General features: G+C 43.5%; 1 protein-coding gene across 1 annotated transcript; it reads left to right on the top strand.

The window, feature by feature from the left end:
- Nucleotides 1–510: 510 nt before the first annotated feature.
- Nucleotides 511–25175, top strand: plcxd3 (phosphatidylinositol-specific phospholipase C, X domain containing 3). The gene is made up of 6 exons (XM_014171142.3): nucleotides 511–846; nucleotides 17619–17875; nucleotides 18093–18266; nucleotides 18415–18590; nucleotides 18960–19061; nucleotides 24874–25175. Exons 1-6 carry the CDS (start codon nucleotides 744–746, stop codon nucleotides 25028–25030), a joined length of 969 nt encoding a protein of 322 aa, XP_014026617.1. The 5' UTR covers nucleotides 511–743; the 3' UTR covers nucleotides 25031–25175.
- The last annotated feature ends 85 nt before the right edge of the window (nucleotides 25176–25260 follow it).

Genomic DNA, 25260 nt, shown 5'->3' with positions numbered 1-25260 from the left:
ATCATAAATGGGAAACGCATACATGTCAAATTGTTCTTGCGAATATGTTGTGAATAGACTTGTTCATCAAGGGTAGACATTTCTAAATAGTAAATATATGTTGCTGCCAGACTAGACAAATCCTAAATCCTATTCAGTGAGGTTTATTTTTCAATCCTGGCAAAGTGTCAAATATGTCCACTGTTATGCATTCAAATAACTAATCCAGACAAGCGAGAAGTGAAAATCAATCGGTTAACAACGTGTCCTTTCCAAATGCTCTCCTCCAGAAGCGCTATTGTTTGGAAAGCGGAGTTGATCAATTCAGCACCACAGGTGTGGACAGTGCCACTAGCCTATACACGGATAGGCAAACGCAAGGCGTATGGATGCATTAGTGGAGAGCCAGACAGACATTCACTGTTGTAGAATGGTACATGGGACTGATTATTGAATTAAGTTGAGTGGCTAGCTGGGCGCACCCTTATTTTAATGACTTCAAGAACTAATGGCTGAATACATCACTCGCCTGCCATGAGACCATCCTAAAAGCACAACTTTATCGAAAACACAACTCTATCGACATATCCTATGAAAAATGGGTTCCCGATCTATGTGTGCACGCCATTCAGGGGGTGTGGTGTGAACACACTCGCTCCCGGTCGCGCTGGTGTGTGTGTGGTGAGTGGAGCGAACGCAGCACAGAGAAAGCGCACTCAAAGCTCGCGCAGGCAACGGAAAGTGGGGATATAGTGCGCGGCGGCATGGCTTCGTCTCACGGGAAAAACGAACACCGGTTCGCCGACTGGATGGCGAATTTACCGGAGAGCATGCACAGCATCCCGCTTACCAACCTGGCCATTCCAGGTAAGAGTCACATTGTAGTTTGCACTGTTGCGTGTGTGGAAATGTTGGAAACCTTTTGTTGATCATGCAGTGAAATAATTTACTTCCATAGAAGATAGAAATCCAGATGTGTATGTTGTTGAACTGACGGCGAGTGACCTAGCCAGCCTACAGTCTTCAGATGAATTATCGACACAGAATCCTCATATTCCGTGCAAAGGCTGTTAATTCCAGCTAAAGTTTATGCTATAGCCTATCAGGGGTGGTCAACAGGTGGCCCGCGGGCCAAAACTGGTCCACAAGTGATTTATTTTTTGTCCTGAAGTTTTTACTAAATAACAATAATAATAATGTAGGATTTAAAGTTTTGGGTAAAAAACTAACATCACCAGGAATTCAGCAAAAGTGTAGTTTAATTTAGGAAGTCTGTTCTCAAGTATTCACACAAATATCTATATTTTTATATGCGTTCATGTCTCAATGTAATCAAGGTATGAAATTGTATTTTAAAATAATAATAATCTCTTTTTGGGCTTAGTTGTGGTCAATTTGCAGCGTACACATTATTATAGTTATTTTCTGGTCACCCAACCATTCGCTCCGACATAAATCGGCCTCTGGCTGGATCTAGTTGCCTATCTCTGGCCTATAGGCTACAGTAGTCTCTCGAGATGGCACCTGTTGTGGGAAGGCGAGACCTATGTGTAGGTGCAACACTAGTCCATTGCCCTATTCGGTAGCACAAAGGATCCATCATCAAAGAAATAGGCTACAGTTTAGCTGGTTAGGGCTCGATAGGCTATATGCCAAAAGCAGAGACATGTCTCTGGGTCTCTATCGGCTTGATTTAATTCAAATCTCCTTGAGGGAGGGGCATGAATGATCTTACAAAAAGCTTGCAAATTGCTAATTCAAATGAATCCACTAAAATGTAATTTACACAGGTGGCCCATTGTGCCCCATTAAATATGTTGTAATATATATATATATGGGAATCTAGTCACTTTTTTGTCAGGCTATGTGTTATCGCTGTGATTTTTGGCGGTGCGTATTAGCCTAAACGGGGCATATAGTTCAGGGTTCATTGCATTGCAACCAGAACAGCTCATGTGCCTCTAATGAGCCTAACCCACCATCACATAATACTACAAGTGTGAATTGGATGGGTTTATTGTTTAACAATGATCTCTAAATCCCTATTCAAAGGGTTTGAAAGTTTAGACGGGCCACTCGAGTCTGTGTTTGCAGACTCAAGACATCTATACCCCCATTCAAAGACCTTATTTCCTTCCTTGAAGAAACCAGTGATATGACATGATCGGACTGGTCAAACCTCAATAGCAAAACTTGCATACAACCTGCCTAGTTCACATCAGATCCTCTGCGATCCCTTCTAGGAACGAAGGTTAGAAAAGTTGTATGTTGGCAGTGTTGGAACGGTCCATTGTCTCGGCATCAGCGTCTAAAAGTGGTACCAGCTGTTTGAAGGTTTCGGCCAATCATGCGGCAGGTCTCCTGAGACGGCAACTCTGATTGGAGGTCTGGAATAAGACCCGGTCGCTGGTTTCACTCTTGTGGAATGGCCAATTAACATCTGGCTAATTCTAGTGATTAGCTTCATCCACTGGCTACACACATGCAGGCAGGTGGCGCACAAAGCTGTGTTTCTCAGATCTATTGTGGGAAACTAAAGAGGTGTGGCATGACATACTCCACTGCTCTCAATGGGGAACACACACAATTCATTCATCTTCAGGGTATTTTTGGGATGTGACTTTTGATTATGCATCGACTGCGTGCTATGAAAGACTGGGAAATGAAAACTACAGGATATCGCCATGGAGCCAAGAGGTCTAGTTAAGTCACGCACAACACCTGCATTTGCACCTGTCTTTCCCTTCTCATAGGCCAGCCTGGAGAAGCAGCATGCTCACTATAACCCACTGTAATTAACCATGATTATTCCTAATTTGCCCAGTTGCTCCAAGCATCTTAAACTGGTGCGTAGCCTATGCACTCCATTTGGACACAGGCTACTGTAAAACTCTTCTGTCTCTTCCAATGTCCCTGAAACCAGAATCAGCCACATAAGCCATTCACTTATTGATTTCTCCTGACGTGTGTGTGCGTGCGTGTGCGCGTGTGTGTGTTCCTTGCCAGAAGTCAATTTCCTCCTACAGTTTTTGGTGCCAAACCTGGTGGCTGCTGATTTGGTTGAGGATGTTTCGGAGAGGCAGCAGCTATATGTGTTACTGCTGCAGGGTTAGAGCACTATAGCACAGGCTTCTCTTCCCAGCGAAAGAGAGTGAAGCGCTGAACCAGTTGAAGAGAGGAACGAATGGGAGGATGAATGTGATAATTTCATCCACAAGTACAGTCCTCTTCGCCAGAGGATTTATACTTCTAATTCGACATTTATAATGCCTGGGGATGGGGATCCATTGAAGTGTTTCTGCATTTAACAGAGGCGCTACGCTGTTACCCACCCCCCAAAATTGCCTAGAGCACAATCAGACTGGCACCCAGCCTAGGATGTAGACTTTGCAATTCAAATTGTGTAAACACTGTGAGACAGTGGCCCGATTGCATTTTTGTATGGTGCTACAGTATTATGTGTTACTGCAGGTTGATCTAAGTGTTACTGTAAATGGATACCACATTGAGTCTTAGCTGATCCCCTTGTCAACACAATCTGCAAAGAGTGAGGTGGCGATTCTGAACAGCTCTTTCACTTATAGTGTTGGGTAGGCCAGATGGAGTATAAAGTTACCTCTAGTCTAGTAGACACTGAACTAAGGACAGTTTTTTTGTATTTCCCCCCCTAATGAAAAAGGTTATCTGTGGCTACAGTTGATTTGTCCCTGGAACAGATCTTAACACTCCCAGTGCCGCCACCTCCTCCTCCTTCTTCAGATGCAGACACACATACTCTCTCTCTTTCTCTCTCTCGGGAACAGCCTAAGTAGACCATATATACACAAGGCTGTGTGCACTTTTCCCCCCTTAGTCTTTCCATCCCTCATTCCGTGTTGCCCTCTCATCTCCTCACCTACAGGAGGTTAGGCTACCCAGGCATTAAATTGGGCTCTTACAGGTGACAGAGCTGCTCTCAAATAACTCAAACTCCTGATACTGTTTATCTGTGTATCCAGAGGTGGTGAAACTCATTTTCACACCAGGTGAACGACATCAACATTTGGGTAGCCCAGTATTATTCTTAGGGATTCCCAAGAGTCAACGCATTGGCTCCTGCAGACATCAACCCTGCCCTGGTTAAACCCCATAGATACACCCGCCATACTGTGATTGTTTGTCATGTCAGCTGGTACAGGAAATGGATGCAGCTTGACATAATGAGAACGTCTGTGTGTTTGCCCTGCAGGTGACACTGGCCTCCCCCTGCTCTGACTCTTCTCTGGCTCTAGCTGTTCCATACAGCTGAGCTGGCGCCAGCCTCCACCCTGACCAACAGAGGTCATGAACATAAACTAGAGCAACAAATAGAACAGATAAGAGAAGGACAAGGTTGAGAGGTTCTAGAAGAAAATAGGAGACAGATGAACTACAAAGGCTGTGATGTCAGCATAAAACAGGCTTTCTGTATACTACTGAGTCAGTGTGTGTGTGTGTGTGTGTGTGTGTGTGTGTGTGTGTGTGTGTGTGTGTGTGTGTGTGTGTGTGTGTGTGTGTGTGTGTGTGTGTGTGTGTGTGTGTGTGTGTGTGTGTGTGTGTGTTTGGTTTAACTATATATAGATAGTAAAACAAGGAAAATTCGAACAAGTGGGGACATTTCACTGGTCCCCACAAGGAAAAATACTATTTTGGGGTTATAATTAAGGTTAGGGGTTAAGGTTATGGTTAGGGTTAGGTTTAGGGTTAGGAAAAATACGATTTTGAATGAGAATCAATTGTTTGGTCCCCACAAGGATAGTAAAATAAGCATGTGTGTGTGTGTGTGTGTGTGTGTAATCAAGCTTTTTATGAGTGTATCTAATGTCATGACCTTGTTTGCATTATTCTACACCAACATCTTCTGCAGGAGAGCTTGGGACTATAAGGCTCTATCTGTGTCACGCCCTGATCTTAGATTGCCGTTTATTTTATATTTTTGGGGTTAGGGTCAAGGTGTGATGTGGGGTGAGCATTCTATGCCTTTTATGTTTTCTATTTCTTTGTGTTGAGCCGAGTATGGTTCCTAATCAGAGGCAGCTGTTTATCGTTGTCTCTGATTGGGAATCATACTTAAGCAGCCCTTTTTTTCCACCTTTAGTTGTGGGATCTTGTTTTTGTACAGCTCTGTAAGCCTGCAGAACGTGACGTTCGTTTTTCCGTTGTTTGTTATTTTGATTTAGTGTTCTGAGTTTATATAAATAAATTGAACATGAGCACTTACCACGCTGCACCTTGGTCTACTCATTACGACGAGCGTCACAATCTGCATTTTTCTCAAAATGTTGTTATTGACAAAGCCTTGTTATGTTCAATTTTCTCCTCCTTTATAATACTATAAATACAAGATAAAATTACGAACACCATTCAAACCAATGAGGGCTCGGAACTTTAAAACCAATTATATCAGAATCATATTTTTGCAGATAGAACCTTGTAGTCCCAAGCTCTCTAAATGAGAAAGTCAATACTATATGTTCATCATATATGCATGATGCAATTATTAGCTCTGCCACACAGACAGCTAGGCTACTTTTTCTGAGTGTTGCCAATGAGTGTAATACACTCTTAGTAAGACTGCACCTTGGAGAAGTGAATAGGCTTTCCAGTTACTAATGTCAAACAGAAAAGACTTGGAGGGAATGGGTAGCACACTTCAGGAGAATCTGAAGTGTATCACCGGATGAAAGACATTTGTCTTACTAGGCCAGGGGTGAACTGAAGCTATAGATCTTCTGGGGGGGTTCTCTAAACCCACTGATACACCAGCAGGTCAGGCCTGGAATTCATTCTCAATCCATGTCAATTATTTTTTCAAATGGGCAATCTATTTACCCCAGCCGGCTAGCCTGACTACCCATCCACATCGCTCCCGCCAAGCGCCACGCCCACTAGCTTGGAGTGATCGATAGAGCAGCAGAATTAAATTCAGCATGAGTCGTCACGGCAGGCAACCAGCCAGCCCCCTGAGACCAGTTAAAACAAAACCATTGAAAAACAGCATCCTCTGCTTCTGAAATGGACCTTGGCACAGGATTAATCTGGTAATCTGACAATCCATCTATCCATACATTGCTTTATCCACCTATCCGTTCATCCAGCCCTTTGTCCATTCTCTCATCCACCACTTGAGCTCCAGGGGAAAAGAGTAACATAAACAGTGGGTATCGAGGAGATTTGAGGACATGAAATTGCACAAGTTAAATGTCCGTCTGTCATTTAACATAGTTTTACTGAACAAGGCTATATTGATACCTCATTGTTGAATGCAGAACAAATCAGGTAGCCATGCTAGTACTCTGCTGGCAGTTAATTGAGTTTACAGCAGAAAGAAGTTTATCTTGTTGCCAAAAACAAAATTGTGCACACCAGTCTTTAGCTGCACACTGTGTCCACAATGACTCTCGTACCAAAGACGGGATAAGAGTAAGAACATGGGAAGAGAGAGATAATTTGATAGACGGAATGGATAGGAGGGCCGAAGAGGGAGGTTGATGAGGGACCACTGTGGGAAGAGAGGAAAATGGGTTTGAGAGACTGACAAAAAGGGAGGGAGAGGTAGGAAAGAGATGGATAGAGAGAGAGGGTCAGACAGAAGCAAAGGAAAAGGGATGGAATAGGAGAGGAATGAAGAACGGAGTAGAGAAAGTGAGGGGAAGCAGGCTCCTCTCCTGTGCCCTGAGGGGAGTTAGGAGTTAGTGAAAAAGTGAGCGGACTGAGCAGTAATGCTACGTGATGAAACAAGAGTATTAGCTAATATTTGTATTATTATATTGACAAGCTAGTCGATGGAGCGCTCTAACAATGGAAATACATGTCCTCAAAGATGGAAGGCAGGTGGGAGGAGGCAAGATCAGCAGGGACCATTCCAGCCAATGAGAGGGCAGATAGTGAACAACAGGCACAACGCTGATGTAAAGTCGTTTTTTTTTCAAAGTTTCCAAAGTGAGTCCACGTATATCAGTCCATAACAACCTGAACATTACAAAACTTATATTTGATCAAATAAGCCTCACGTAGCATATTAGCAATTACATTTTTTGTTGGCCAAATTCGACACTCATTGCCCTCCACACAAGAATTCCTCACTTTGTAGTCTTATTTTCGTGGACAGATTTTGGGTGATTTTAGAGCCTTTAATTAAAACCTGTTAGGGATATGGGGCAGTATTTTCACGGCCGGATAAAAAACGGACCCGATTTAATCTGGTTATTACTCCTGCCCAGAAACTAGAATATGCATATAATTAGTAGATTTGGATAGAAAACACCCTAAAGTTTCTAAAACTGTTTGAATGGTGTCTGTGAGTATAACATAACTCATATGGCAGGCCAAAACCTGAGAAGATACTATATGGGAAGTGCCCTGTCTGACCATTTCTTGTCCTTCTATAGCCTCTTTATCGAAAATACAGGATCTCTGCTGTAATGTGACATTTTCTAAGGCTTTCATTGGCTCTAGGAAGGCACCAGAACATTGAATGATAGCTCTGCAGTCTCTGGGCGAAAAACAGCAGGGGTTTTGGTGAGTGATCCTTCTGAGGACAATGACACTGGCCCGCGCATGCATGTGACGACTCCATGTTTTACTTTCAGTGTTTGAAAGGATACAACGTCTCCGGTTGGAATATTATCGCTATTTTATGAGAAAAATCGCATAAAAATTGATTTTAAACAGCGTTTGACATGCTTCGAAGTACGGTAATGGAATATTTAGAAATGTTTTGTCACGAAACGCGCCGGCGCATCACCCTTCGGATAGTGACTTGAACGCACGAACAAAACGGAGCTATTTGGATATAACTATGGATTATTTGGAACCAAAACAACATTGCTTGTTGAAGTAGAAGTCCTGGGAGTGCATTCTGATGAAGAACAGCAAAGGTAATCCAATTTTTCTTATAGTAAATCTGAGTTTGGTGAGTGCCAAACTTGGTGGGTGTCAAAATAGCTAGCCGTGATGGCCGGGCTATAAACTCTGAATATTGCAAAATGTGCTTTCACCGAAAAGCTATTTTAAAATCGGACACCGCGATTGCATAAAGGAGTTCTGTATCTATAATTCTTAAAATAATTTATGTTTTTTGTCAACGTTTATCATGAGTAATTTAGTAAAATCACCGGAAGTTTTCGGTGGGTATGCTAGTTCTGAACAAAACATGCTAATGTAAAAAGCTGGTTTTTGATATAAATATGAACTTGATTGAACAAAACATGCATGTATTGTATAACATAATGTCCTAGGAGTGTCATCTGATGAAGATCATCAAAGGTTAGTGCTGCATTTAGCTGTGGTTTTGGTTTTTGTGACATATATGCTAGCTTGAAAAATGGGTGTGTGATTATTTCTGGCTGGGTACTCTCCTGACATAATCTAATGTTTTGCTTTCGCTGTAAAGCCTTTTTGAAATCGGACAATGTGTTTAGATAAAGGAGAGTCTTATCTTTCAAATGGTGTAAAATAGTCATCTGTTTGAGAAATTGAAATTATAGCATTTTTAAGGTTTTTTGTATTTCGCGCCAGGCGCTACCATTGGATATTGGCGAGGCATTCCGCTAGCTGTCCATAAGAGGTTTTAATGTCCAACAACGAAAATGATATAAAAAACAAAAACACAAATCACCTATTGGGGAGCACTGCAGTAGAGTATCGCAATATTATTTTTGATGATTTTATATCAATACGGTGACTCAAAGTATCGATTTGTAAAAATAAAAAACATATATACAGTGCATTCGGAAAGTATTCAGACCCCTTGACTTTTTCCACATTTTGTCACGTTACAGCCTTATTCTAAAATTGATTAAATACAACATTTCCTCCTCAATCTACACACAATTTAGAATTTAGGTATTTAGAAATGGTTGAACATTGAGCTCTGGTGCATCCTGTTTCCATTGATTATCCTTGAGATGTTTTTACAACATGATTGGAGTTCACCTGAGGTAAATTAAAATGATTGGACATGATTTGGAAAGGCACACACCTGTCTATATAAGGTCCCACAGGTGACAGTGCATGTCAGAGCAAAAACCAAGCCATGAGGTTGAAGGAATTGTCCGTTGAGCTCCGTGACAGGAATGTGTTGAGGCACAGATCTGGGGAAGGATACCAACAAATGTCTGCAGTAATGAAGGTCCCCAAGAACACATTGACCTCCATCATTCTTAAATGGAAGAAGTTTGGAACCACCAAGACTCTTCCTAGAGCTGGCCGCCTGGCCAAACTGAGCAATCGGGGGAGAAGGGCCTTGGTCAGGGAGGTGACCAAGAACCCGATGGTGACTCTGACAGAGTTCCTCTGTGGAGATGGGAGAACCGTCCAGAAGGACAACCATCTCTGCAGCATTCCACCAATCAGGCCTTTATGGTAGAGTGGCCAGACAGAAGCCACTCCTCAGTAAAAGGCACATGACAGCCCGCTTGGAGTTTAGCAAAAGGCAAATAAAGGACCCTCAGACCATGAGAAACAAGACTCTCTAGTCTGATGAAACCAAGATTGAACTCTTTGGCCTGAATCCCAAGCGTCAGGTCTAGAGAGAACCTGGCACCATCCCTACGGTGAAACATGGTGGTGGCAGCATCATGCTGTGGGGATGTTTTTCAACGGCAGGGAGTGGGAGACTAGTCAGGATCGAGGGAAAGATGAACGGAGTAAAGTACAGAGAGATCCTTGATCAAAACCTGGTCCAGAGCACTTAGGACCTTGGACTGGGGCGAAGGTTCACCTTCCAACAGGACAATGACACTAAGCACACAGCCAAGACAACGCAAGAGTGGCTTAGGGAAAATTCTCAGAAAGTTCTTGAGTGGCCCATCCAGAGCTCAGACTTGAACCTGATCGAACATCTCTGGAGAGACCTGAAAATAGGTGTGCGGTTCCAATCCAACTAGACAGAGCTTGAGAGGATCTGCAGAAAGTAATGGGAGAAACTCCCCAAATACAGGTGTGCCAAGCTTGTAGCGTCATACCCAAGAAGACTAGAGTTTGTAATCGCTGTCAAAGGTGCTTCAACAAAGTAAAGTAAAGGGTCTGAATACTTATGTAAATGTAATATTTCAGTTTGTTATTTTTAATAGATTTGCACTTAGTTTACAAAACATTAGGAAAACCTTCCTAATATTGAGTAACACCCCCTTTAGGCCTCAGAACAGCCTTAATTCGTCAGATTTCAAGGTGTCCAAAGCCTTCCACAGGGATACTGGTCCACTATGTTATAAATGGCAGCAGTTTTACGGGCGCCCAACCAATTGTGCTATTATGTGTTTTTTCTCATGTTATTTGTAACTTATTTTGAACACAATGTTTCTGCCATCGTATCTTACGGCAAAAAAAAAGAGCTTCTGGATATCAGGACAGCGATCATTCACCTCGGATTAGACAAAGATTTTTTTCTACAACAAGGAGGACGCACAGGACATTCTCCAAACACCCGACAGAGCCGACATCCCCGTTATTTGCAAGAGGAAGCGACACAGGTACAGAGGACAAAGAGCCGGATGCCCTGTCAGGACCCGGAGAAGGCGAGTGGGAAAGCTGCCGTTACCGTCAATACTACACGCCAACGTGCAATCATTGGACAAACTAAATTAGACGAGGTACGATCACTAATATCCTACCAACGAGACATCAAAAACTATAATATCCTATGTTTCACGGAATCATGGTTGAATGACGACATGGATATTCAGCTAGCGAGATATACGCTGCACAGGCTAGATAGAACAGCACACTCCGGTAAGACGAGGGGGGGGGGGGGGGGGGGCGTTCTGTGCATATTTGTAAACAACAGCTGGTGCACAAAATCTAAGGAAGTCTCTAGATTTTGCTCGCCTGAAATAGAGGATATTGTGATAAATTGCAGGCCACACCACTTGCCTAGAGAGTTTTCAGCTATACTTTTCGTGGCTGTTTATTTACCACCACAGACAGATGCTGGCACTAAGACTGCACTCAGTCAGCTGTATAAGGAAATAAGCAAACAGGAAACCACTCACCCAGAGGCGGCGCTCCTAGTGGCCGAAGACTTTAATGCAGGGAAACTTAAATCAGTTCTACCAAACTTCTATCAACATGTTAAGTGTGCAAACAGAGGGGAAAAAATTCTAGATCACCTGTACTCCACATACAGAGATGCGTACAAAGCTCTCCCTCGCCTTCCATTTGGTAAATCCGACTACAACTCTATCCTCCTGATTCCTGCTTACAAGCAAAAATGAAAGCAGGAAGCACCAGTGGCTCGGTCTATAAAAAAGTCGTCAGATGAAGCAGATGCTAAACTACAGGACTGTTTTGCTATCACAGACTGGAACATGTTCCGGGATTCTTCCGATGGCATTGAGAAGTACACCACATCAGTCACTGGCTTTATCAATAAGTGCATCGATAACGTTGTCCCCACAGTGACTTTAAGTACACACCCCAACCAGAAGCCATGGATTACAGGCAACATTCGCACTGAGCTAAAGGGTAAAGCTGCTGCTTTCAAGGTTGGGGGACTCTAACTCGGAAGCTTACAAGAAATCTTGCTATGCCCTCCGACACACCATCAAACAGGCAAAGAGTCAATACAGGGCTAAGATTGAATCATACTACACCGGCTCCGACGCTCATCTTATGTGGCAGGGCTTGCAAACTATTACAGACTACAAAGCGAAGCACAGCCGCGAGCTGCCCAGTAACACGAGCCTACCAGATGAGCTAAATCACTTCTATGCTCGCTTCGAGGCAAGCAACACTGAGGCATGCATGAGAGCATCAGCTGATCCGAATGACTGTGTGAACACTCTGTCCGTAGCCGACGTGAGTAAGACCTTTAAACAGGTCAACATACTCAAGGCTGCGGGGCCAGACAGATTACCAGGACGTGTGCTCCGGGCATGTGCTGACCAACTGGCAGGTGTCTTCATTGACATTTTCAACATGTCCCTGATTGAGTCTGTAATACCAACATGTTTCAAGCAGACCATCATAGTCCCTGTGCCGAAGAACACAAAGGCAACCTGCCTAAATGACTACAGACCCATAGTACTCACGTCCGTATCCATGGAGTGCTTTGAAAGGTTGGTAATGGCTCACATCAACACCATTATCCCAGAAACCCTAGACCCACTCCAATTTGCATACCGCCCCAACAGATCCACAGATGATGCAATCTCTATTGCACTCCACACTGCCCTTTCCCACCTGGACAAAAAGAACACTTATGTGAGAATGCTATTCATTGACTACAGCTCAGCGTTCAACACCATAGTACGCTCAAAGCTCATCACTTAGCTAAGGATCCTGGGACTAAACACCTCCCTCTGCAACTGGATCCTGGACTTCCTGATGGGCCACCCCAGGTGGTGAGGGTAGGTAGCAACACATCTGCCACGCTGATCCTCAACACTGGAGCTCCCCAGGGGTGCGTGCTCAGTCTCCTCCTGTACTCCCTGTTCACCCACGACTGCATGGCCAGGCACGACTCCAACACCATCATTAAGTTTGCAGACTATACAACAGTGGTAGGCCTGATCAACGACGAGACAGCCTATACGGAGGAGGTCAGAGACCTGGCCGGGTGGTGCCAGAATAACAACCTATAACCTCAACGTAACGAAGACTAAGGAGATGATTGTGGACTACTGGAAAAGGAGGACCGAGCACGCCTCCATTCTCATCGACGGGGCTGCAGTGGAGCAGGTTGAGAGTTTCAAGTTGCTTGGTGTCCACATCAACAAGAAACTAGAATGGCCCAAACACACCAAGACAGTCGTGAAGAGGGCACGACAAAGCCTATTCCCCCTCAGGAAACGAAAAAGATTTGGCATGGGTCCTGAGATCCTCAAAAGGTTCTACAGCTGCAACATCGAGAGCATCCTGACTGGTTGCATCACTGCCTGGTACGGCAATTGCTTGGCCTCTGACCACATGGCACTACAGAGGGTAGTGCGTATTGCCCAGTACATCACTGGGGCTAGGCTGCCTGCCATCCAGGACCTCTACACCAGGCGGTGTCAGAGGAAGGCCCTAACATTGTCAAAGACCCCAGCCACCCCAGTCATAGACTGTTCTCTCTACTACCGCATGGCAAGCGGTACCGGAGTGCCAAGTCTAGGACAAAAAGGCTTCTCAACAGTTTTTACCCCCAAGCCATAAGACTCCTGAACAGGTAACCTCTTTTAAGCTGCTGCTACTCTCCGTTTATCATATATGCATAGTCACTTTAACTGTACATTCATGTACATACTACCTCAATTGGGCCAACCAACCAGTGCTCCCGCACATTGGCTAACCGGGCTATCTGCATTGTGTCCCACCACCCACCACCCGCCAACCCCTCTTATCTTTTATGCTACTGCTACTCACTGTTCATCATATATGCATAGTCACTTTAACCATATCTACATGTACATACTACCTCAATCAGCCTGACTAACCGGTGTCTGTATGTAGCCTCGCTACTTTTATAGCCTCGCTACTGTATATACCCTGTCTTTTTACTGTTGTTTTATTTCTTTACTTACCTATTGTTCACCTAATACCTTTTTTGCACTATTGGTTAGAGCCTGTAAGTAAACATTTCACTGTAAGGTCTACACCTGTTGTATTCGGCGCACGTGACAAATTAACTTTGATGTTGACTCCATCGCTTCCCACAGTTGTATCAAGTTGTCAGGATGTCCTTTTGGTGGTGGACCATTCTTGATACACATGGGAAACTGTTGAGTGTGAAAAACCCAGCAGCTTTGCAGTTCTTGACACACTCAAAATGGCACCTGCGCCAAAACTCTGGGTTTTTTTATCCTATAGCTTGTTCATCTTCTTTTTTATGTTTTAAATGTTGAGCCATGTTTTGGACACTTATCTCAAACTTGTCTTCTTATGGCTCTCTCTTGTCCCTCTTCAGTAGACATAGTAAGCAATAAAATTGCAATAAATATAGAATCGCAATACATATTGTATCGGCACCTAAGTATTGTGATAATATCATATTGTGAGGTCCCTGGCAATTCCCTGCCCTACTCTCTAACGGACATCATCCTGTCCTCTGTGTTCATTCCTCCAGCTCTCCTCCCACTCCAGCTTCCAATGGTCTTTGACTTCCAATGGTTGTAGTAAGCAGGGGCGCAACTTTCACTGGGGATGGGGGGGACATGCCCTCCCACATTCTGAAATTGCATTTTTGCCCCCCACCCCCAGTTGTATCATTGGAATGGTAGGCTGGTAGTAAGCATCTGTATCAGATGGATGTAGATGTCAGTATATCATATCACCCTTTAAAGAAAACATGAACCTAAACCATAAGAAATACATTTTCAATTACAATTTTATAATTGCACTTTATTTGATATTGTTCCCTCTGTTTAAAACAGGTACAACTACTTACTTTAAACTTGTTGCAAACATTTTGTAGATCTGGCCCTATCATGGGGAAAGACAGAGCAATGACATGCAACAAAAACAACAACAAATCTCTGTTCCTAATCTCCTTCATTAAGCCATTAAATTGGGGAGAGCGAGGGATTTGTTTGTTTATTTGTGTAATTGCCTCATCCCTAATGCATCACTCTAGTGCTGTAATTCACAAACAGAGGACTGTCAAAGTCATTTATTGTTATCTTCAAGGTTACACTTTTTGTGGTGTTACAGATGAACTAGCTAAATAAGACACAACCAGAGGCCATAGGGCAGGGTTCCCCAAATGGCGGCCTGTGGACCCAATTTTTTTATAATAACTTTTTAATTATATTTTATTGTTGGACATAAGACTGTAAAGACAGCAGCAAATCAGAAAAGTGATTTTGGAAATCTGTTCAAAAGTATTCCCATGCATAATAGAGAGATATGTGATCGTTTACAAATGTAAGCAAGGTTTGAAATGATTATGTTTTGGTCAAATATTACATCTGTTCGGGCGTCTTGCAGTCAATTTGCAGTCTAAAAATGATTTGTAATTATGTTCTGGCCCCCTGACCATCCGCTCAAGAAAGAATCGGCCCGCAGCCGGATCTAGTTGATGATCCCTGCCAGGGCATGATGACCTCCGTCTTCTGTTTAACTAATGAGACTAGTGTTGATATCCGACCTGAACATTTTTACCATCAGCTTACAGGAGTGGTCGGCAGGTGGAGAGGCAGGGAATCCATTTTGTTTCATGAGATGAACAGCGGTGATATTTAGAGCACGTCTCTCCACCAATGCTCAATGGTCTCCGTGACCCCGATTGATTTTTTGATTAATGTGATTTAATTTAATTCTAATTTGACATACAGCTAGTCTGACCTTCTAGGCTTAATGAAAAGCATGTTGTTCATTACACATTTTATTTCCACAGCCTTAAATTGATTAATGGATTCGTTTTGATGGATTGCTTTTCTCTCTCGTTATCATCACACAGTACCGAGAGTCGAGAGATAAACGCAGCTGTAATTTCCAGTGTGTTGATAAGCCATCGTCTCTCACGTAGCTTCTCCCTCCCCCAGGATGTGTTACTGAATTCATTGGTCATACAAGGTAGAGCTGACATTTCATATCGGAGTGTTGAACGGTAACTTGGGATTACAGAAGCGATGTGTAGGTACCATTTTGTTTTGCACACCTTTTAAACTATGTGCACCATCTGTGAACACTGACTCACTCCATAAAATACCTTTGATAAGCCAATAGGGATGTGGCCAGAACATCTCTATAAAAGCTACAGGTGTATTTGACACACAGGAGGTTGGTGGCAACAGAATTGGGCTGGACAGGCTCGTGGTAATGGCTGGAACAGAATGGGTGGAATGATGCCAAATACATCAAACACATGGTTTCCAAAGTGTCCTTTTATGTTTCTGTACAAATACACCTGTAACCTTTATAGAAATGTCCTGACAATTTTCATCTGTTGGTCCAATAGATAAATGATTCGGTACAATAATGTGAGTTCAGCTCCATGCCTCGAGATGGGTGAAAGAGCCCTCTTCTGTCAAATCAGTGGAGGCTGTTGAGGGGAGGACGGCTCATAATAATGGCCGGTTTCCATGTGTTTGATTCCATTTGCTCCGTTCCAGCCATTATTATGAGCCGTCCTCCCCTCAACAGCCTCCACTTTCACCCGTCTCGGGGCATGGAGCTGAGCTCACATTATTGTACCGAATCATCTATCTATTGGACCAACAGATGAATATTGTCAGGACATTTCTATAGAAGTTACAGGTGTATTTGTACAGAAACATAAAAGGACGCTTTGCCCAAAAGGCATACTGCTGTCTCTATTATACTCCAAGGCCTTGTGTTGGAGCAGAGAATATTGCTTTATGTGAACATTTATGTGAGTCTTAGAAGGATGCCGACTGTATGGTTGATGTGCAGTCAAGCGAGTGTCCGTGTCTGACTGTCTGTGTAGGGTGAAGGCTTCTCTCTGTGTTCTGTGACCGTGCTGTTATGTTTGCTGTGAAGCCCCTGGGAGTTATTGTTGTGTGTTCCTTTTGACTCACCGCAGATGTCCTACGGGGGCCAGCGTACGTTGGCGAAAGAGTTGTTGTTATGCTAGCTCACGAACGTGAGGATGTTGGAGTTGTAGCTAATAAACTTGAGCCGTTTATAAATAACTATGTCTTGTTCTTCCTACATAACATCGGTGATGATAACGCATGCAGTTTGTTTGCCTGTGGAGAAGTTGTCATCAAGTTGTCAAGCTCAGTGATGTTCAAGCTACAGTGATCGTCTCAATTGTGGTGAAGCTCAGTGATGTTCAAGCTACAGTGATCGTCTCAATTGTGGTTATGGAAACTATTTGGGCTTTGTAACCGAATGGAAGAAGTGTAGTGTGGTCAGCCCTGTAGTGTGGGTTTGCCCTGTAGTGGGAGAGGAGAGGAGAGGAGAGGGAAGGGAGAGGAAAGAAGGGGGAAAGTGAGAGGAAGGGAGGAGGAGGGGAGAGGGATAGGAAAGGGAGAAGAGAGGAGGAGGAGGAGGAGAGGGAGAGGGAGGGAGGGAGAGGGAGAAGAGGGGAGAGGCAAGGGAGAGGGGATGGAGAGGCAGGCGAGAGGAGAGGAGGGGGAGACAGAGAGGAGAGCGTCTCAGGGCTGACTATAATTAGAGAGTTGACTTCTCTGTTTAGACAGGAGGACAGGGAGAGAGGACACTACTCACTCCTCTCAACCCACTGGCATTGTTCTATTATCACTGAGATACTGTTCTTCACTTTGTATGGGCCTCAAGTCAAGTCACAACTGTCCCTATCACACACACACACACACACACCACACACACACACACACACACACACACACACACACACACCACACACACACACACACACCACACACACACATGCTAACACACATTTTCCTCCGCTCAGCCATAACCCATTCCCTATATTGTGCTGCCTGCCTGCCTCCGGAGGACCTGTTCCTCTCCCCCGTTGACCACCTCCTCCCTCTGCTCAAGTCATGTGGTTCCCTCTTGACTGTCACTCCATCTGTTGGAGGATTGAAAAAACGAAATGTTCAACTGTGGCTGAACATCGTAGCCCAGACCTATGCTGTCATATAGCTGTTTTATTTGATTCTTGTTTGTTTTGCGTTTTCAAGTGCTTTGAGATTCTTTATGTAATGAAAAGCGTTATATAATAATAATAATAATTATATTCCCCCCAGGTTCCCATGACTCCTTCAGTTTCTACATAGACGAGTCCTCTCCGGTGGGTCCTGAGCAGACTGACGCTGTCCAGAACTTTGTGTCGGTCTTTGGCACGGTGGCCAAGAAGCTGATGCGTAAATGGCTGGCCACTCAGACTATGAACTTCTCCAGCCAGCTGGAGGCCGGCGTCCGCTTCTTTGACCTGCGCATTTCCACCAAGCCCCGGGACCCAGACAACGAACTCTTCTTCGCTCATGGCCTCTTCAGCGCCACTGTGAATATAATTACTCCCTACGACTATATTTCCTCCTACAGAACCTCAGGTGTTTTTCCTGACCACCTGACCTGACCAGAAAGAAAACTCTGGACCCTAGTTATTTTCTATAGAGGTCAAGAGGTCAGGAAAAACTCTGGACCTTATTCAGTGGGTACAGTATGACTGGTCTGACACTATATTTGCTTCCTTGTGGGGGTGTGTGTTGTGCTTCCAGGTGAGAGAAGGTCTGGAGCAGATCAGCTCCTTCCTGTCAGCCCATGCCAGAGAGGTTGTGTTCCTGGACTTTAACCACTTCTACGGGGTTCAGAACCTGCACCATGAGAAGTTGGTCTCAATGCTGAGAGACGTGTTCGGGGAGAAACTTGCCCCCGTCGTCTTCGCTCAGGAGGTAAGATACTCTACTGTACAAACTAACTAAACACCTTAAATCTCGGTGCTCCCTCAAGAGTGTATGGTGTCCACCTTGGCTTCACAGCCCTATGGCCCTGGAAGTTCCTAAAGACAAAGCCCCTCCCTACACTCCTCCCTCCCTCTAGGTGAGTCTCCAGTACCTGTGGGAGAAAGACTACCAGGTATTGGTGTTCTACCACAGTCCTATGGCCCTGGAAGTGCCATTTCTATGGCCTGGTCAGATGATGCCTGCTCCCTGGGCCAACACCACTGACCCTGAAAAGCTGATCCAGTTCCTCCAGGCCTCTGTGGCTGACCGCAGGTCTGTATGGCCCTCTATCTTTCACCCATCCGTCTTTTCCTGGACAGTGTGTTAAACCTTTGGGAAAAGCACTTACAGATGTAAGCTCTTAATTTGATCACCCTGTTGCAGGTGAACATTCCTGCAATGCAGGACATTTTAAACTTGTTGTGTGTTTGAGGTTTAAAAAAGGCTTCTGAAATTTTGGACTTTCCCTTACAAAAAATGTATCAACCCCTACAAAAATTATTATATTCCACATTATAATTCACATTTCCTGTTGCTGCAGGATGATGTTCCTGATGTAGAAAACAGGTTCAATTTAAGATCCTACTTTCATCTTTAATTGTGCCTGTATAGTAAAGTTTGATGTGATTTGTGTAATGGCAGGAGGAAGGGAACATTCTTCGTCTCCCAAGTGGTCCTCACACCTAAGGCCAGCACCGTCATGAAAGGAGTAGGCAGCGGATTGAGGGAGACCATTACAGAGAGGTGAGTTGGTTTGTTTCTCTATGTATGTATGTATGTATGTATGTATGTATGTATGTATGTATGTATGTATGTATGTATGTATGTATGTACAGTTGAAGTCGGAAGTTTCATACACTTAGGTTGGTGTCATTAAAACTCATTTTTCAACCACTCCACAAATTTTTTTGTTAAACTATAGTTTTGGCAAGTCGGTTAGGACATTTACTTTGTGCATGACACAAGTCATTTTTCCAACAATTATTAACAGACAGATTATTTCACTTATAATTCACTGTATCACAAATCCAGTGGGTCAGAAGTTTACATACACTAAGTTGACTATGCCTTTAAACAGCTTGGACAATTCCAGAAAATCCCATCATGGCTTTAGAAGCTTCTGATAAGCTAATTGACAACATTTGAGTCAATTGGAGGTGTACTTGTGGATGTATTTCAAGGCCTACCTTCAAACTCAGTGCCTCTTTGCTTGACATCATGGGAAAATCAAAAGAAATCAGCCAAGACCTCAGACAAAATATTGTAGACCTCCACAAGTCTGGTTCATCCTTGGGAGCAATTTCCAAACACCTGAATGTACCACGCTCATCTGTACAAACAATAGTACGCAAGTATAAACACCATGGGACCATGCAGCCGTCATACTGCTCAGGATACTCAAGATGCTGGTTGAAATAGGTACAAAAGTATCTATATCCACAGTAAAACGAGTCCTATATCGACATAACCTGAAAGGCCACTCAGCAGGGAAGAAGCCACTGCTCCAAAACCGCCATAAAAAAGCCAGACTACGGTTTGCAACTGCACATGGGGACAAAGATCGTACTTTTTGGAGAAATGTCCTCTGGTCTGATGAAACAAAAATAGAACTGTTTGGCCATAATGACCATTGTTATGTTTGGAGGAAAAAGGGGGAGGCTTGCAAGCCGAAGAACACCATCCCAACCGTGAAGCATGGCAGCATCATGTTGTGGGGGTGCTTTGCTGCAGGAGGGACTGGTGCACTTCACAAAATAGATGGCATCATGGGGAGGGGAAATTATGTGGATATATTGAAGCAACATCTCAAGACATCAGTCAGGAAGTTAAAGCTTTGTCGCAAATGAGTCTTCCAAATCGACAATGACCCCAAGCATACTTCCAAAGTTGTGGCAAAATGTCTTAAGGACAACAAAGTCAAGATATTGGAGTGGCCATGACAAAGCCCTGACCTCAATCCCATAGGAAATTTGTGGGCAGAACTGAAAAAGCGTGTGCGAGCAAGAAGGCCTACAAACCTGATTCAGTTACACCAGCTCTGTCAGGAGAAATGGGCAAAAATTAACCCAATTTATTGTGGGAAGCTTGTGGAAGGCTACTTGAAACGTTTGACCCAAGTAAAACAATTTAAAGGCAATGCTGCCAAATACTAATTGAGTGTATGTAAACTTCTGACCCACTGGAAATGTGATGAAAGAAATAAAAGCTGAAATAAATCATTCTCTCTACTATTATTCTGACATTTTACATTCTTAAAATAAATTGGTGATCCTAACTGACCTAAGACAGGGAATTGTTACTGGGATTAAATGTCAGGAATTGTGAAAAACTGAGTTTAAATGTATTTGGCTAAGGTGTATGTAAACTTCTGACTTCAACTGTGTGTGTGTTTGTGTGTGAGTGTGTGTGTGTGTGTGTGTGTGTGTGTGTGTGTGTGTGTGTGTGTGGTTATAAAGGACATTTGTGAGTTATTTCATGTTCAATGTGGGAGAGAAATTGAGATGAGAAACAACACACACACTATGAGTCACTGTGGCAAAAGGTATATGTATCTTTGGGAATATGACACTGGCCTCACTTGCCCCGTGATAAGACAACTTTAGGGATACTGAATTTTCCGCCCTATTTCTATTGTCTCTTTTTTCTCTCTATATGCTTTTTTTCTCAACTTTTTCCCATTTCATTGCTTGGAGATGAAATATTAAATATTGCATTCAATAACCGTGCTGACTGTTTAATATAATATTTTCATCGATTGTGGACTAATTCCAATTGATCTCAAGAAGAACATTGGGTTTACTGTCAATTGAAGAATGTGCATTCAAATCCAGGACTGTAGCATTGTAACCAGTCTGACAGAGCTTTTCCACAGCAGACACCAGCTATACTCTTAATCTGATCACCCTGTTGCAGGAGAACTTTCCTGCAATGGCAGAAATGTAAAACTTGATTTGTATTTGAGGTTTAAAAAGGCTTGTGAAGTTTGTAATTTTCACTTTTCTCTTACGAAAAATGTATCAACCCCTACAAATATTTCCATAAATTGTAATCCACATAATAATTCACATTTCCTGTTGCTGCAGGATAATTGTCCTGCTGTAGCAAACTGGCTCAAATTAAGATCCTACATCTGTACAGAGTATATAATAATATCTCGCCCCCCACATGATTGCACCCAGCAGTCTGTCAGACAGCGCAGACAGCCCTTATCATGCTGACTCATACTGGCCCTTAACCGGTCTAGCTGTTCACCAGCCAGCTCACTGTTACACCAACCAACTGTGACTCATCAAACAGTACATACCTCTATCTCGCTCTGTCACTCTCTCGCTCTCTTTCCTTTTCCTTAGCCCCATCCTATTCACTGACTATGCATTATACTTACAGTGAGGGAAAAAGTATTTGATCCCCTGCTGATTTTGTACGTTTGCCCACTGACAAAGAAATGATCAGTCTATAACTTTAATGGTAGGTTTATTTGAACAGTGAGAGACAGAATAACAACAACAAAAAATCCAGAAAAACACATGTCAAATGTTATAAATTGATTTGCATTTTAATGAGGGAAATAAGTATTTGACCCCCTCTCAATCAGAAAGATTTCTGGCTCCCAGGTGTCTTTTATACAGGTAACGAGCTGAGATTAGGAGCACACTCTTAAAGGGAGTGCTCCTAATCTCAGGTTGTTACCTGCATAAAAGACACCTGTCCACAGAAGCAATCAATCAATCAGATTCCAAACTCTCCACCATGGCCAAGACCAAAGAGCTCTCCAAGGATGTCAGGGACAGGATTGTAGACTTACACAAGGCTGGAATGGGCTACAAGACCATCCCCAAGCAGCTTGGTGAGAAGGTGACAACAGTTGCTGCGATTATTCGCAAATGGAAGAAACACAAAAGAACTGTCAATCTCCCTCGGCCTGGGGCTCCATGCAAGATCTCACCTCATGGGGTTGCAATGATCATGAGAACGGTGAGGAATCAGCCCAGAACTACACGGGAGGATCTTGTCAATGATCTCAAGGCAGCTGGGACCATAGTCACCAAGAAAACAATTGGTAACACACTATGCCGTGAAGGACTGAAATCCTGCAGCGCCTGCAAGGTCCCCCAGCTCTAGAAAGCACATATACATGCCCGTCTGAAGTTTGCCAATGAACATCTGAATGATTCAGAGGACAACTGGGTGAAAGTGTTGTGGTCAGATGAGACCAAAATGGAGCTCTTTGGCATCAACTCAACTCGCCGTGTTTGGAGGAGGAGGAATGCTGTCAATGACCCCAAGAATACCATCCCCACCGTCAAACATGGAGGTGGAAACATTATGCTTTGGGGGTGTTTTTCTGCTAAGGGGACAGGACAACTTCACCACATCAAAGGGACGACGGACGGGGCCATGTACCGTCAAATCTTGGGTGAGAACCTCCTTCCCTCAGCCAGAGCATTGAAAATGGGTCGTGGATGGGTATTCCAGCATGACAATGACCCAAAACACACGACCAAGGCAACAAAGGAGTGGCTCAAGAAGAAGCACATTAGCCTGTTAGGGCTAGGGGGCAGTATTGACACGGCTGGATAAAAAAACATACCCGATTTAATCTGGTTACCACTCCTACCCAGTAACTAGAATATGCATATACTTATTACATATGGATAGAAAACACCCTAAAGTTTCTAAAACTGTTTGAATGGTGTCTGTGAGTATAACAGAACTCAAATGGCAGGTCAAAACCTGAGAGATTCCTTTACAGGAAGTGGCCTGTCTGACCATTTCTTGAACTTCTTTTCCATCTCTATCTTTTACTAAGGATCTCTGCTCTAACGTGACACTTCCTACGTCGTCCATAGGCGCTCAGAGCCCGGGAAAAAACAGAATGTCGTCATCCCAGCTCCAGGCTGAAACACATTATCGCCTTTCTCAAGTGGCCGATCAAGGGACACTGGGCTTAGGCGCGTGACCCGACCGCCCCCGCCTTTGTGATTTTTTTTCCTCTGTTTGCCAAAAAGGAGATTCCCTGTCGGAATATTATCGCTTTTCTACGAGAAAAATGGCGTAAAAATTGATTTTAAACAGCGGTTGACATGCTTCGAAGTACGCTAATGGAATATTTAGAATTTTTTTGTCACGAATTGCGCCATGCGCACGACCCTTCTTTACCATTTCGGATAGTGTCTGGAACGCACGAACAAAACGCCGCTATTTGGATATAACGATGGATTATTTTGGACCAAACCAACATTTGTTATTGAAGTAGCAGTCCTGGGAGTGCATTCTGACGAAGACAACAAAAGGTAATCAAACTTTTATAATAGTAAATATGATTATGGTGAGTGCTAAACTTGCCGGGTGTCTAAATAGCTAGCCCGTGATGCCTGGGCTATGTACTTAGAATATTGCAAAATGTGCTTTCACCAAAAAGCTATTTTAAAATCGGACATATCGAGTGCATAGAGGAGGTCTGTATCTATAATTCTTAAAATAATTGTTATGCTTTTTGTGAACGTTTATCGTGAGTAATTTAGTAAAATGTTAGCGAATTCCCCGGAAGTTTGCTAGGGTATGCTAGTTCTGAACGTCACATGCTAATGTAAAAAGCTGGTTTTTGATATAAATATGAACTTGATTGAACAAAACATGCATGTATTGTATAACACAATGTCCTAGGGTTGTCATCTGATGAAGATCATCAAAGGTGAGTGCTGCATTTAGCTGTCTTCTGGGTTTTGGTGACATTATATGCTGGCTTGAAAAATGGGTGTCTGATTATTTCTGGCTTGGTACTCTGCTGACATAATCTAATGTTTTGCTTTCGTTGTAAAGCCTTTTTGAAATCGGACAGTGTGGTTAGATTAACGAGAGTCTTGTCTTTAAATAGCTGTAAAATAGTCATATGTTTGAGAAATTGAAGTAATAGGATTTTTAAGGTTTTGAAAATCGCGCCACAGGCTTCAAGTGGCTGTTACGTAGGTGGGACGAATTCGTCCCGCCTAGCCCAGAGAGGTTTTAAGGTCCTGGAGTGGCCTAGCCAGTCTCCAGACCTTAATCCCATAGAAAATCTGTGGAGGGAGCTGAAGGTTCGAGTTGCCAAACGTCAGCCTCGAAACCTTAATGACTTGGAGAAGATCTGCAAAGAGGAGTGGGACAAAATCCCTCCTGAGATGTGTGCAAACCTGGTGGCCAACTACAAGAAACGTCTGACCTCTGTGATTGCCAACAAGGGTTTTGCCACCAAGTACTAAGTCATGTTTTTCAGAGGGGTCAAATACTTATTTCCCTCATTAAAATGCAAATCATTTTATAACATTTTTGACATCCGTTTTTCTGGATTTTATTGTTATTCTGTCTCTCACTGTCTCTCACTGTTCAAATAAACCTACCATTAAAATTATAGACTGATCCTTTCTTTGTCAGTGGGCAAACGTACAAAATCAGCAGGGGATCAAATGCGTTTTTCCCTCACTGTAGAATGCACAAAAGACAATAATACAGAGATGCAACTGTGTGTGTGTGTGTGTGTGTACATGGTTTCACATCCACATGGACTCCCCTGCAGGGCTCTTCCAAGTATGATGCTGTGGATCCGGGCCCAGAGGCCAGGAGAGAGCGGCATCAACATCATCACAGCTGACTTCGTAGAGCTGGGAGACTTCATCAGTGCTGTCATCACGCTCAACTATCATATGGATGATGAGGAGGAAAACGCCACCTGAGACTGAAAGACAGGGGGTGCCAAAGAGTTAAGTCCTCAGCTCAGTCTCACTTTCTCTTTGGTGTCCATTTTCAGGAGAGGCTTTCCTCTGACTTATTATATAGGGCTATCAGAGTTTACAGAGGAAGAGAGAGAGAGAGAGAGAGAGAGAGAGAGAGAGGGAGGGAGAGAGGGAGGGAGAAGGAAACGTTAAGATAGGAGGAGAAAGAAAGGTGGAGATAGGGAGGATGG

The sequence above is a fragment of the Salmo salar genome, chromosome 24 (genome assembly GCF_965601325.2).
Source record: "Salmo salar chromosome 24, fSalSal1, whole genome shotgun sequence".
In the NCBI taxonomy this organism is placed as follows: Eukaryota; Metazoa; Chordata; class Actinopteri; order Salmoniformes; family Salmonidae; genus Salmo; species Salmo salar.
The sequence above is the reverse complement of the archived record's forward strand: the minus strand, read 5'-3'. Positions and strand labels throughout refer to the sequence as shown.